This window comes from Panicum virgatum, chromosome 1K (genome assembly GCF_016808335.1).
Source record: "Panicum virgatum strain AP13 chromosome 1K, P.virgatum_v5, whole genome shotgun sequence".
NCBI lineage: Eukaryota > Viridiplantae > Streptophyta > Magnoliopsida > Poales > Poaceae > Panicum > Panicum virgatum.
The window spans coordinates 4,821,538-4,834,799 of NC_053136.1; the positions used below are offsets into that span (position 1 = coordinate 4,821,538).

At 45.9% G+C, this 13,262-nt stretch overlaps 2 protein-coding genes across 3 annotated transcripts in view; one reads left to right on the forward strand and one right to left on the reverse strand.

Moving 5' to 3' along the window:
- Positions 1-5,130: 5,130 nt before the first annotated feature.
- On the forward strand, positions 5,131-6,782 carry LOC120648124. Its single transcript, XM_039924879.1, has 4 exons — positions 5,131-5,239; positions 5,340-5,965; positions 6,051-6,651; positions 6,696-6,782. The coding sequence occupies exons 1-3, from the start codon at positions 5,131-5,133 to the stop codon at positions 6,483-6,485; spliced, it is 1,170 nt and encodes a 389-aa protein (XP_039780813.1). The 3' UTR covers positions 6,486-6,651; positions 6,696-6,782.
- Positions 6,783-9,107: 2,325 nt separating this feature from the next.
- Positions 9,108-13,262, reverse strand: part of LOC120659564 (BEACH domain-containing protein B-like) — a 29,926-nt gene continuing 25,771 nt past the window's right edge. For both annotated transcript variants that reach the window (XM_039937841.1, XM_039937773.1), the window contains exons 36-40: positions 12,378-12,503; positions 11,915-12,283; positions 11,597-11,828; positions 10,343-11,093; positions 9,108-9,634 (exon numbers count right to left, since the gene is read on the reverse strand). In XM_039937841.1, coding sequence (XP_039793775.1) covers positions 10,396-11,093; positions 11,597-11,828; positions 11,915-12,283; positions 12,378-12,503 — 1,425 coding nt within the window. In that variant the 3' untranslated portion in view covers positions 9,108-9,634; positions 10,343-10,395. The remainder of the gene's footprint in view (positions 9,635-10,342; positions 11,094-11,596; positions 11,829-11,914; positions 12,284-12,377; positions 12,504-13,262) is intronic.

Consider the following 13,262-nt stretch of genomic DNA (forward strand, 5'->3'; position numbering starts at 1 on the left):
TCCGGTGCCAAACCCTAGCCCGCAGGCCATCTCTGTCATTGCACCGATGAGTACATTTTGCCTTACGTCGGTTTAACCGGTGATACTAAAACTCCCAGACGTACTTAAGTCAATGCACCGACGTGTGTAATTTGCTTGGCGTCGGTTCAACCGGTGACTTGATTTCAATGCACCGACGTGTGTAACTAGCCGTTACGTGCGGAACCCCCGTAGGGGCGGCCCTTCGGGCCTAGCTTCGGCTCTCTTCTCTTTGTCATCACTTGAACCTAAAAGCCTGAGTATATCATCTAAGCAAACACATTAGTTCAAGTGTTGCGTGTGTCATCAATCGCCAAAACATTATATTGAAATATGGCATGAGAGGCCATTTTCGCTACAACGACATATGTATCTCCAGTACAATATGTATATAAGTGGTCCTATCATATTAAATTGGTATACATACATATATAAATATGTTTGTTTGACTTTCTTTATTTCTACCTAATTTTGTAAGAACGTAGCCTACACATACGCAAACTCATCTAAATTTGCTATTTGCCCATACAGGCATATGCTTCATATGTATTTTTCTAAAGGCGCTATTTCTTCACACATCTAGAACAATGATTTTTTTTCCTATATGATAATCAAAACATGTTTCAATGGCTGAAGATTAACAAATATCAATATATCATGAAATTGTTACTATTATTATTTTTCTTCAACATTGATTATTCTATCTTTTGGTTTGAAACATGCTTCGGATTTTAGTTTGAATATTCAAATATTTTCAAATCTATGTTTAAAGACCATTCATTTTTGTTAGATATGTTGTCTGAAGTTTTTGTTTTTGATGGAATTTTAATTAGAGTGATGCTCAAGCACCGGGGCTAGCATATAGCCTTACTGTTAGGACTGGGCATTCGGTTTTTCGGTTTAGTTCGGGTCGGTTTTTCAGTTTGGAGAAAAATTCGGTTTGCAGAAACTAAAACCCGATCGGTGCTCTGGAAAACCAAAAACCGACACCGAAAATGTCGTTTTTTCGGTTCGGTTGTTCGGTTGCACCGAACAAAACCGAATATCACTTATGACAAATAAATGTCAAGCATAGTTCAGTCAGTTTGTTGATTTCGCACAATTTCTTTCGTGACTCAGTGTCCCCATGTACAAATGAAAGGGGGCATTCAGCATGACAGAATCAACCAATAGTCGTGGGATGGAAATCAAGGATTAGCAAGCATCGAGATCGTAATAGTGGAAGAGGACAGACATTGGAGGATTCCTCGTTTATTCCGTCGTGATGGCCGGAGATGTGAGCCGCGCCGCGGCTTGCTCCCGCGGCTCCTGCTGGCTACTGGCTTCTCGCCCTACTGGACGCTTGCCGCCCGCCCGTTGACTGCTCCTGCTGCCGACGCCGCTTGGCCATGGCCCTGCGCGCCAACGCCCGCAGCCTGCGCTTGCTGCCGGCGCCGTGCCGCCCATCTACCACACCCGCGCTGCCCGGCCTCACGCCGCTTTGCCTTGCTGACAGAGGGCGGAGAGCCGGAGGCACAGCTGCCGGCAGCCTGCCGCATCGTCTGGTGTGGTGGCTTGCTGATGCGTGGGGAGGATAAGACTTAGGGTTTACATTTGGAGACTGGGAATATGTAGTGCGCTTGTTTCATGGGCCGAGGTGGGCCGTAGCAGGTTGGGTAGGTGCCTTGGGCTATCGGAGTTTGCTGCCTGTGCAGAGATGGCTTCGGTGATTCGGACTTTTCGGTTCGGTGCAGGGTCGAAACCGAAGCCGAACCCGATCACCGAACATCGTAAAAGCGCAAACCGAAGCCGAACCGAAAAACCGAAAAACCGACAATTCGGTTCGGTTCGGCTCGGTTCGGTTCGGTTTGGTGTTTTCGGTTAAAAAATGCCCAGCCCTACTTACTGTGAATCCATATAGTAGTTCTCTTATCTCTTTTCCTTTATCTGATGCCTTCTTGACATGCCATATATATATATGAAGTAAACATGGAATTAGCATGTATATCAAATACATAGCAGCATTGTATTTGACACGGACTCATATCCTTGTCCAATCACATAATCAATAGCTATTTTTTTCTTTTCCAAATTTATAGTTTTATTATTTGTCCTATTGATCATGGACTTTTTAGATTAGTCTAGACCATTAGATCTTCATAAAATCCAACGGTGTAAGTTCTTCTCTTTTTTTAGATTAATGTGGGAATTTCTAGACCCTCTCGACGAACGTGGTGGCTTCTTTTAACACTATTGTATTAAAATAATAGATATCATATTTATGCTCAATGATGTTGTATTTCGTCCCACTTCAATTTTGCTCAAAATAACTGTGATGGCTAGTTAATATCAGGCTCCCTTTGGTGGAGCTTCACCTGGCTCCAACTCCACCACTATAGCATAGAGGAGCCAGAGCTGGTGGAGCAACGATTTGTGGCTCCACCGGCTCTTTGTTGTCTCGTGAGAGGGAGGGATGAGAGAGAAAATTGACTTCAAGGTGCTTCACTGGTGAAGCCGGTTTGTATGCACTCGTTTGGTGTGGCTCCACCTGGAGTCACTGATGGAGTTGTTTTGTTGGAGCTGGCATGTACTTGCTCCATACGGCTATCTTTAAATGCAGGTTTCACATCAAATACCCTTAAAGACAAAAAACTTGGTTGAAACAACGTAATGCTAATTTTAACTGTGTTTGATTTATTTATTTATTATTCTTCAAATTAAAGCTTAGGTTTTTTTCCATCTAGGATGGTACAAAGAAGGGATAATTGCACTAATGCCCCTACCTCGAACTCTAGTTGCATTGACTAGATCAAACCGGGGCAATCGTGGAAAGTAAAAAAACGGAAGGTGGGTCTTGTAACCGGAAAACCAATCGAGGAAAATCATGCAAATGACAGAAACCAGGTTTAACTAGGTACTCTATCCTCAGTTTCTCGCTCTGTAGAGTAGAAACATGAGTACGTACCCAAAACTTCCCAAAAAAATTCCCAATTGGTACTACATTTTCGGATCACAAAAGTCTAGTATGTCCAAACTAGAATCAGACATCCCTAGTTACCTAGTTTGTTAAACGTCATGTTTAGGGAGTGCGTGGTGTGTTGGAAGCACGACATTTTTTTAAAAAAAAAACTAAGCAGGGCATCAATTGATGGCTTTTGTATACGTACTCCCCACAGCTTCAATAATATAACATCAGCAAAAAAAAAAAATTCAATGCATTAGCTTGTGTGGACGGCACAAATCTACTACTACTACTGGCTAAGCTTATTTCTCGCGCTGTCTGTTAGGATGACGGCGAGGAGGCGCCGCCACCGCGCTCGCTCCTCGCCTCCCGCCGCCGCCGCCCTCCTCCCCATGCTGTTGATCGCGCCCGCCTGGACCTCCGCCGCGTCCGTGGCGTCGCCGCGGCCGGAGCCGGACACCGCAAACTGCTGCAACGATCGGCCGCCGCCGCCGCCGTCGTAGGACGCGGCGGATGTCGCCGCCTTCTTGCACTCCCTCGCTCGCGGAGGCGACGCTTCGTCGGCGCTGACGCCGCCGCCGCCGCCGAGGCGCAGCTCCGTGTCGCAGCGCTGCCTCTTGCACGCCGCCATCGTGGACTCCTCCGATCAGAGATCCTCCTCGCCGTGCGCTGGCTTAGCTTTTTCCAGGCAAAGAGCAGCTTGAATCTGAATCTGAATCGATCCTGGTGGGTTTGAAAGCTGCAGGAGACAGATCGAGAGAGCTCCTTGCTTTTATGTACGGTGCAGGTAGAGAAGCACTTTCTCATGGAGCTCTCCATTTTCCAGGTGCGCCGCCGCGTCAACGTCGGGCAAGTCGCCGTCAGCTTCGGCTAATCCTGGCAACTGCGTGAACAGGCGTGAGGAAATGAAAAGGGACACGTGTGCCGGCTGCATCGTGCTCAAAAAAGCTGGCCGCCGGAACCAGACGTTGGTGTCTGCCTACCATTTTTGCACGTGCGGTTTTTCTTTTCCTTTGTGTTCAAGTTTGGAGGGCTCTTCTTTTCGAAAGTGCTTCTCTCTCACATGATCAATTAGGCTAGAGATATTTGGAGATACCAAAATTATTACAGCATGAATTTAGTACCTGAGATATCAAATAACAACCTTTATACCGTTTTAGTTCTCAAATTGTTATATACGATACCTAGTCTCTTAATAAAACACGTGCCAACCACGACACATCTTGGAAGAAGGGTGATTGTAAGGCCAGTCTCAGTGGTAATGTCATCGACACAGTTACCTAGACTGGAATTTTAAGAACTATGCCAGTGGAGGGTCATGGTGATGACACTCCTCTCACATTTCATGACACGCCTCTCTTCTCATACTATTAGTACATGTTATCAAATTTAATGTCCATGACACTCTTATAACCCTCCCATTGAGACTGGCCTTAGACATACATGCATGTAGACAATATTTGTAAACTTTTGACCAGAAAAATACATAGAAATCTTTAAGATACGTGAAAGGCCCTTTGGCTATCCTTGCTCGCCGTTGCCATAATGCCATGGCACGAGTCAAGAGAGGTTTCGTTTGCTAACTCTTAGAAATAATTAGACACGTGTGGTCGATTAGTGTTAGGCACATGATTATTAGTGTCAAGTAGTACGTGATTAACATGTGGTTTAGTTTGTCATTAGCAGATGCTAATGATGGGACGACACGTCTGTAAAAAAGGGCCACCTTAACCACCACTACTAGAAAACAGGCCAAAGATCCAGGCCAAAAGTACCACTTGTTGTTTGAACCGGTACTAATGTAAGACATCAGCACCGGTTGCAACACTAGCCAGTACTATTGGCCTGCGCCGAGCACTGGCAAGACGCGTCACGGCACAAACCGGTGCCAATGCACTGACAAAGGTATCGGGTAATGCCATGAGCCGGTACCAAATGGTCGATGCATCAATGGCACCGGGTGGAGGCACGACCCGGTGCTATTGGTGCAGACATTGGCACCGGCTCACGCCATAACCCGGTGTCAGTGCATACCTTAGATATATGCACCGGTTGGTTGCAATTGAAAACACGTCTTCGCCGAGCACTGTCAAGACGCGCCACGGCACAAACCGGTGCCAATGCACTGACAAAGGTATCGGGTAATGCCATGAGCCGGTACCAAATGGTCGATGCATCAATGGCACCGGGTGGAGGCACGACCCGGTGCTATTGGTGCAGACATTGGCACCGGGTCACGCCATAACCCGGTGTCAGTGCATACCTTAGATATATGCACCGGTTGGTTGCAATTGAAAACACGTCTTCTGGCACCGGTTGAAAGAATCGCCCGGTACCAAAACATGGCCGCCCACTTTGCCTCCGCGCGCGATATTTTAAGTCCGATCCGTGTCCATTCATCTCTCACATCTCTCATTCTCTCGTCTCTCTCATCTCTCATTCTCTACCTCTCATCTCTCCCACCTCTCCCACTGCCTTATCTCTGTGAGACTGGGAGCGGAGGGGGCGCACGAGAGGGCCGAGCGGGCCGCCGCCGCCGCGGGAGCCGAGCGCGGCCCGCCCAAGCCGGGCTCGGCCATCCGCATCTCCGCCACCTTCGTCCCGGCGGGCAGCACCCCGCCGCCCTGGCTCCTCCCCGGCGGCGTCCCGGCGTTCTTCCCGCCGCGGCGCGGCTGCGACGTGAGGCTGTACCAGGACGCGCACGTCGGGGCCGGTGAGCTGGGCGGCGAGCCCGGGCGGTGCTGGGAGGAGCTGTGCCTGGCGGTGCTGGGCACGCAGCACCTCGTCTACGTGGTGGGCTGGTCGGCGTTCACCAGGGTCCGGCTGCTGCGGGGCGCCATGTCGCCGGAGATGGCGGCCAAGGCGGCCGAGGTGAGGGCGCTGGGCGGCGTGGCGGTGGAGGACATGAGCCTGGGTGACCTGCTCAAGTACAAGTCCCAGGAGGGCGTCCGGGTGCTCCTCCTCTGCGAGGACACCACCTCACTCCACAACTTCTTCCTACGGACGGTTCGTCATCGTCGTGTACAACAATAATCTCAACAAAAATTAAAGCTGCTGTTTGATTTCCAGATGAATGTGCATTAATTTGCAGAGGGGCGTGATGCAGACGCACGGCGAGGAGACCAAGAAGTTCTTCAGGCACTCGTCTACAACCCCACATTCCGGGAGGAGGAGGATGCCAAGAAGCTGGGTCCCCGGCAGCCGTGGCACGACATGCACTGCCGGCTGGACGGGCCGGCGGCGTACGACGTCCTCGAAAACTTCGAGCAGCGCTGGAGGAAGACGACGAGGCTGCGCCTCAAGGGTGTGCTACCGTTCGGCAAGAAGGCGCACTGGAAGGAGGACGCCCTGCTCAAGCTCGAGCGCATCACCTGGATCCTCAGCCCCGCCGCCAAGTCTGATGCTGATGCCGCCGCCGCCGCCGGCGACGACGACGACGAGCAGCAAGCCCTGCAGGTCCTGTCGGAGCACGACCCCGAGCGCTGGCACGCCCAGGTGTTCCGGTCGGCGGACGCCGGGTCCCTGAGGCGGTTCCCGCGCCCCTGGGACGGCGAAGCCATGGCGCGGCACCACCTGCTGGGCGACAAGAATCTGGCGGTGGAGTAGAGCATCCACACGGCGTACGTCCGGGCGATCCGGTCGGCGGAGCGCTTCGTCTACATCGAGAACGAGCGCTTCATCGGCTCGTCGTACGGCCACGCCGCCGGCGCCGGCAACCTGGTGCCCATGGATTGTATCTATTTTATGGGATTAATGGACTGAATCTATCTTGTGAACGATTTTTTTTGAATGATTTGTCGGATCTATGAGTATTTTTTTGGATCAATTCAATATTTTGTTGTTGATTCTTTTGAATGAATCTCTACTGCACAAGTAGAGAATGGGATGCTAGTGGAGGATGGGAAGGGAATGGGAGAGAGTGCAAGAAACAGAACGGGAGATGATGAGAGGGAACGTGCGTAGCTGCCTTTGGTACCGGTTGGAATTCCAACCGGTACCAAAGGTGGCTTTAGTTACCGGGTGATTTACCCGGTGTTAAAGTCAGACCCTATTAGTCTCAATTTGGGGGCACCGGTTGAAAAACCGGTACCTAAGGTTGTTTACAACCGGTGCTAAGACCTCTTTTTCTAGCGGTGCACATATATATATAAATATGTACTCACTATTTACATAAGATTAGTACGAGAATCATGACATTCCATTTGACTGATCCTAAACACTAAACCTTGACATGCCACGAATTTCTTGCTGTTCTTATTATGTGTGGACGCTTATCTCGTGTGTTTTTTTAAACTCGGCGGCTATCGTTTAATTTGATACTACAGTAACATTGGCGCTTCGTTAATTATATTGTCAGTCGTATAGTATGTCGTGTTAAATTGTACACAAAATTACAGAATGAGACGCATCGAATCGGAAACTTCTTAAAATGAACACTAGCATTAGCGTGTGTGGACGACAAGGACACACAAATAAATCTTGTTTATACCATCTGTCTAGCAGATCATTTTAATTTCTCGCGATGTCAGTCAGGACTCAGGAGCAGCAAGACGACGGCGAGGACGCGCCGCCGCGCTGGCTCCTCGCCTCCCGCCGCCGTTGCAGGAACCACCGCAGCGACCTCCGCCTCCTCGCCGCGGCGCGGTCCGAGGGCCGCGCCCCCGCCGCCCTCCTCGCCATGCCGATGATCGCGCTCGCCTGGACCTCCGCGTCCGTGACGCCGCCGCCGCGGTCGGACGCCGCCACCAGCATCTGTAGCAGCCGGTCGCCGTCGTAGTAGGGCGCCGCGGACGTCGCCGCCGCCACCAGCTTCTGTAACAATAACCGGTCGCCGTCGTGGTAGTGCGCCGCGGCGGATGTCGCCGCTTGCTTCTTGCTCTCCGTCCCGGCGCACGGAGGCGACGCGTCATCGGCGCCGCCGCCGCCGAGGCGCAGCTCCGTGTCGCACCGCTGCCTCTTGGGCGCCGCCATCGCCGCCACCAACGCCTCCTCCGACCAGAGATCCTCTTCTTGGCCCTGCGCAAGCTTAACTAGTTCCTGGACAAAGAATTCACACTCGTATCGTATCTCGAATTCTGATCGATTCTGATGATGCGCTCAAAATCGCAGGAGAATTTCTTGCTTTTATATACGGTGCAGGCGGCGAAGGAAGCATTTCCCGTGTGCTCTCATGGAGCTTGTGCTCCGCGATACCACCGGCCCATTTTTCAGGTGCTGGACTGGACGTCGCCGTCAGCTTCGGCCGGCGACCTCGCTAATCCTGGCAAGTGATCGTGGGGAATTAAGAGAGGCCCGGGGGCTCGTTAGGCTAGCCGCATCAGGTCAGGTGATGGCGGGAGGAGATGGAAACGAGCACGTGTGCCGGCGCGTGATGATGATGCCTTCCTGCTCGGAAAAGATGGCTGCCGGAACCATCGGTTTCGACCGTTTCGAGTCTACCTACCATTTTCAACGTGCACAGTTTTCTTTTCGTTCGAGCTCAAATTTGGGGTGCTCTCCTTTGTTAGTTAGTGTATCTCACACACGTGGAGGTACCCAGATTAGTATCTTCATGAATTTAATTAGTACCACCCAAGATACGTGTAGTACCCTTTTAGTTCTCAAATAGATGATATTACTCTCTTAATAAAGCACGTGATGCAAGGCACAATTTTTTCTTTAGAAAGTATAGACGATGCAAAGAGACACATGTGTAGCAAAATTTGTAAACTGATTTGACCACAAATATTTATAGATTTGTAATGTGAAAAATATTTTAGCAGATTTTTCATCATGCCTAATACGTTCAAACAATCATTTTTCTATGAAAGATGCTTACAAAAAGAGTGTCAAAATAGTCAATTTCATCCCTGAACTATTGTGCTTGACTCAATTTCATCCCTGAACTATAAAAACGTCCAATTCAACTATCCAAATTAGCCCAACTTCATTCATTTGCTGACGTGGCACGCCACATTGACTTGACTCATCAGTATCCAATCAGCTTAGGGTTTTCAACTCCTATTGAAATGAGTCATTTTACCCATCCTCGTTTTGAACAGACCAGCGACATCTGGGGAGAGTAGATAGAGCACAGTTCGTAGCTTCCCATATTAAATCTGGGGAGTAGATAGAGCACAGTTCTTTTGTACAAAAAGAGCAATCGATATTACGATAAATCAGCATTAACATCTCGCAAGTTAAGCAATAGTTGCTTCTCCATGTTACAAGTTGAGAACAGCAGGATCAAAAGATTTACGATTGCTCTGACCTTACGAAAGCTACATGCTTTTTCTAATGAACTTCCATCAGTTACATGTACAATGTGAAGTTATTTGTACAGGTCAGTGGGCACCTATTTACCTAGAATTTTATCTGGGAAAATTGTTGCTCACTCTTCCTAGCAAAATTACCCGCCCAAAAAAAGGTTATATTACACTCAAATGCACCACGTAACCACCTACCACCCTACAATCTCAGGAGTATCATATGAATGTCCCATCCCTTGTCTTGAGCATGGAACGACGTAAATCTATTATATTTTCATTGTATGCATTTCACGGTTAGAAGAACATCTGCCTTTTGATTGTGATCGAGGCATGCCTTTTGCACAATGCTAATTCAATCTGATGCCATATGTACATTTATACAGGAGTTACAGACTCTTCTCTTTTACTATTTTGCTGATGAGATAACCAGCAGAGTTTTAAAACAATTCATCAATATTCCTAGCAAAAAACATGAAGGATATACAGTTACGTTGACAAAAAAAAAAGATGCACTACAGGAAAGCTCTTGGCCACAACCGCTGATGCAGGTGACAGGATAGGAATAAACAAAGTGTTGTTGGCAAACGTCACCGACACCAAAGTTAATAGGCAACGTGGTGCAAACCAGCCTCTTCGTGCAACCATGCAAACTTCTAATCTGGGCCATTGGATCAACATCCAAGGGGGTGCGCACGAAGAGGTTGGTTTGCGCCTGATATGCTGCCAAGTTAATATGCTATATCCTGCAGTTAAGCATTTTGCAAGTCGCTAGATTTGAATATAGTCGAGCTCAGAACACGCAGTTCAACCTACATTTGTTACCATGAACTGACTCCTAGAAAGAGGGAAAAGAATGGCCCAGCTACAGTCAACTGTATTTCTCTCCAATAAAACATTTATTCGTTTGAACTAGCTAAATGTTGTCCAACTACAGCAAGTAGTTATAAACACAAATAACCAAACATAGCCAAAGGCCAACTGTAGTAAGCATTCAAGTTAATGTTTAGAGCAGTAAATAATTTTGAATAACTAATGATTCATTTTGAACACTGCAAAATCAATGAGCTACAGAAAAGATCTAGTGAGTGAAAAAAAAGTAAGTGCTAAAAGGTACACAGATCAGATAATGACTCACCTCTCATTTGAAACATGCAGCAAGGAGTTCTGGTATTGTTTTCATCTATACCACTAACCACCAATAGAAGGTTTTGCCTTGTGCCGTTGCATGGTGCTTTTACGAAGCAAAGGGTTTTCTATTGAAAATACAATCAAGCTACCATCCTTGGTTCCTGCCACGAAGCACTCCTCAGGAGTCACAACTAAAGAAGTTATTGTCTTCCCAGCTCCCTCGTACCTCCAAACAACATCAAGGGAATGCATAGAGCGCAGTACAATTTGACCATGATCACCAGCACATACCATAAACTCACCACAGCAACTTAGCTCCATGCAATTGAGACGGCTATTGGATTCAGACGAAGCAATATGCTTTCCATTTATGGAATACATATGCAAGGAAAGGTCCCTATCAGAGTATATAACTAGCCTACCATGCTGTGATGTTACCAGTTTTGACAAGCCAGCACCTGAAGGATGTCGAATAGATCGCACATATGTCCCCTCACGGAGTGTATGGAATATACAAGTTCCGTCCTTTGACCCACTGATAACAATATCTAATTCTGTGCTAACAAATAAGCATGTGATAATATCATCATGACCACATAAGATATGGGAAGGGCTTTCAATGATGACATGATCCTTAGTTGATAGGTCATAATTTGCATTCCTTGATCGTTTATCATTTGATCTTCCTCGAAATGCATACCAGATCATAACAGTTGTGTCGTAACTTCCAGTGGCAATTACACTTCCATCAGATGAAACTGCCCAAAATTATGTTACAGGTGTTAAAGATAAAGATGGAAAGAAAGATGAGACATAAAATTTCTTGAGCACAAAAACTGTTCCATATGTTAAAGCCTACAGAGGAAAGCAGGTAGTAAATTTGAAAAGGCACATAAGTCTAAGCAATATTGACTAAGTGGCTAATGCCATATATTTAAAAGTATAGTTTAGCTTACAGGTTTAAAAGTTATGTTCAATATACTTGGTTTTCTAACAGTAAAAAAAGTGAGAAAACTTGAATAAGAAATGGTTTGGAAGCCTTATTTGAACGTATCCCAATAACAACACTTGTTTTTTTACTGGTGACTGGGTGCTACACCCTTCTTTCTTCTTAATATATTAATACGCAGCTCCCCTGTGTGTTCGAGAGAAAAAACAAAACAAAACTAGTCATTGAGGCATTGCTAACTCCTAGCACTAATGATGCTATGCTACTACAACTGCTTAAAGAGCTTCTAGGAATTTAATTTATAAATGTTACCTGCCACACAACTAACTACATCTTTATGTTGCCGGATGCTCTGAACAATTTTTCCATCGCTTAGAGAAATGATCTGGAAACTATTCTCCCAATTACCACCCAAAATTAAGTAATTGTCACCATGAATTTGAACAGCTGCTAAGCATTGTCTTCCAAACTCGACATTTTCAGCCAAGGAAGTGCCAATTTTCCTAGGAGAAATCACATCAGAACCAATTGCAAAGAAAGGTTCCTACAAGAAAAGAACACAAAAGGTGAAAGAAAGTAGACGAAACAAAACAATTCCACCCTTAGAGATGTGTGCAATTAGAAAGATACCAGTGATCCAGAAAATGTAAAGTTTCCACCAGACTGCAACTGTGTTGTTAGCCAAAGCTTTACAGAGAGTATGAGCCCCTCATTCACCAAGATAATGTTTGAGTCCAACAAGCCAATAAATAACAGAGATGAAGGGGTGATTGTGGTAGGGACAACAGAAGTCACTGTTATTGACTGTGGTGCAAAATATAGCGGATGCGCAATTGGTATAGGAGGACCTCTTCTTGGGTGTTTCTTCCGGAAAATTTGAATTGGTGTCTGTCCAAAATTTGCAATTTGGTCCTCAATAGCAGACTTTTGCAACATGTCATCCATGTTCTCCAAATCAACTGCACCCTCATATGTTAAATAATAAAATATGTTCGCTGCCTGCTCCAAATGATGGATAGAAAATTAGCAAGCTAAAGTGTGAGAACTGAGAAACCACGGGCAATAAGTTTATGACAGAGTATGATATATTTACCTCAACTGCAGGCTTGCCACGCTGCTTATAACCAAATATGAGATCAATCCAGTGATGTAGATTAGAGCTTACATATTCACTTTCAAGGGCTTCTCTATTAATATAAATAAATTCTTCTGGGGAGCCCTAAACGCATCACATGAAAATTAACCAATAAGACATCCTTCATTTCGATGATATGATGCAATTGCGAGGCCAGAATTTTGTATTTTCAAATGATACCATCTTATTGAAAAATGAACTGCTTACACAAGTAGGTTCTTCACAAAATAATTATCTAATCATGTTCCTCTACAACTTTTATATTTATATTGATATAAAATATCACAGCCTTGGTTGTTGGATACCATGAAAAGTCAAAGATTGCACCACGTTTAATTTGGACGTATCCCACTAGCAAATTAAATGGGTAACATACAATACATGAGAGTATGAGACTATATGCAATGTAATTAAAGACCATTGTTCAAATCTTCTGCTAAAATTTAGGACAGTATAATGCATAATTGCTATGAGTAAATTAGTTCCTTGGCCCCTTTTCAATTGAACTTGGTTATCTGGCCCAAACTTGAATTTCGTTTTGATCCTTGGCCCTTCTGTTAGTTTGAGAAACTAACGGTGTTAAAAGCAACATGAAATGACTCTTTTACCCCTCGCGCCAAATGAAACACTACAGCAGCATACAGTAAAGTCATACAAGCATTTTAAGGTATTTTAGGGCTGCCTATTATCAATAATCTATGAAAATAGGTTATAATTAAATTTTGAAGCATGGAATTATTATTTTCATATATATTTGCACAGGACACATACACAAAAGATGAAATACAGTTATTATTTTCATATATATATATATATATATATATATATATTTTGCACATGACA

Bases quoted from the DNA above. Each gene is read 5' to 3' on its own strand.
- LOC120648124 (XM_039924879.1), top strand. From the start codon at position 5,131: ATGCATCAATGGCACCGGGTGGAGGCACGACCCGGTGCTATTGGTGCA. The intron at 5,240-5,339 runs GTTGGTTGCAAT...CGATATTTTAAG, and splicing joins TACCTTAGATATATGCACCG to TCCGATCCGTGTCCATTCAT. The intron at 5,966-6,050 runs GTTCGTCATCGT...ATTAATTTGCAG, and splicing joins ACAACTTCTTCCTACGGACG to AGGGGCGTGATGCAGACGCA.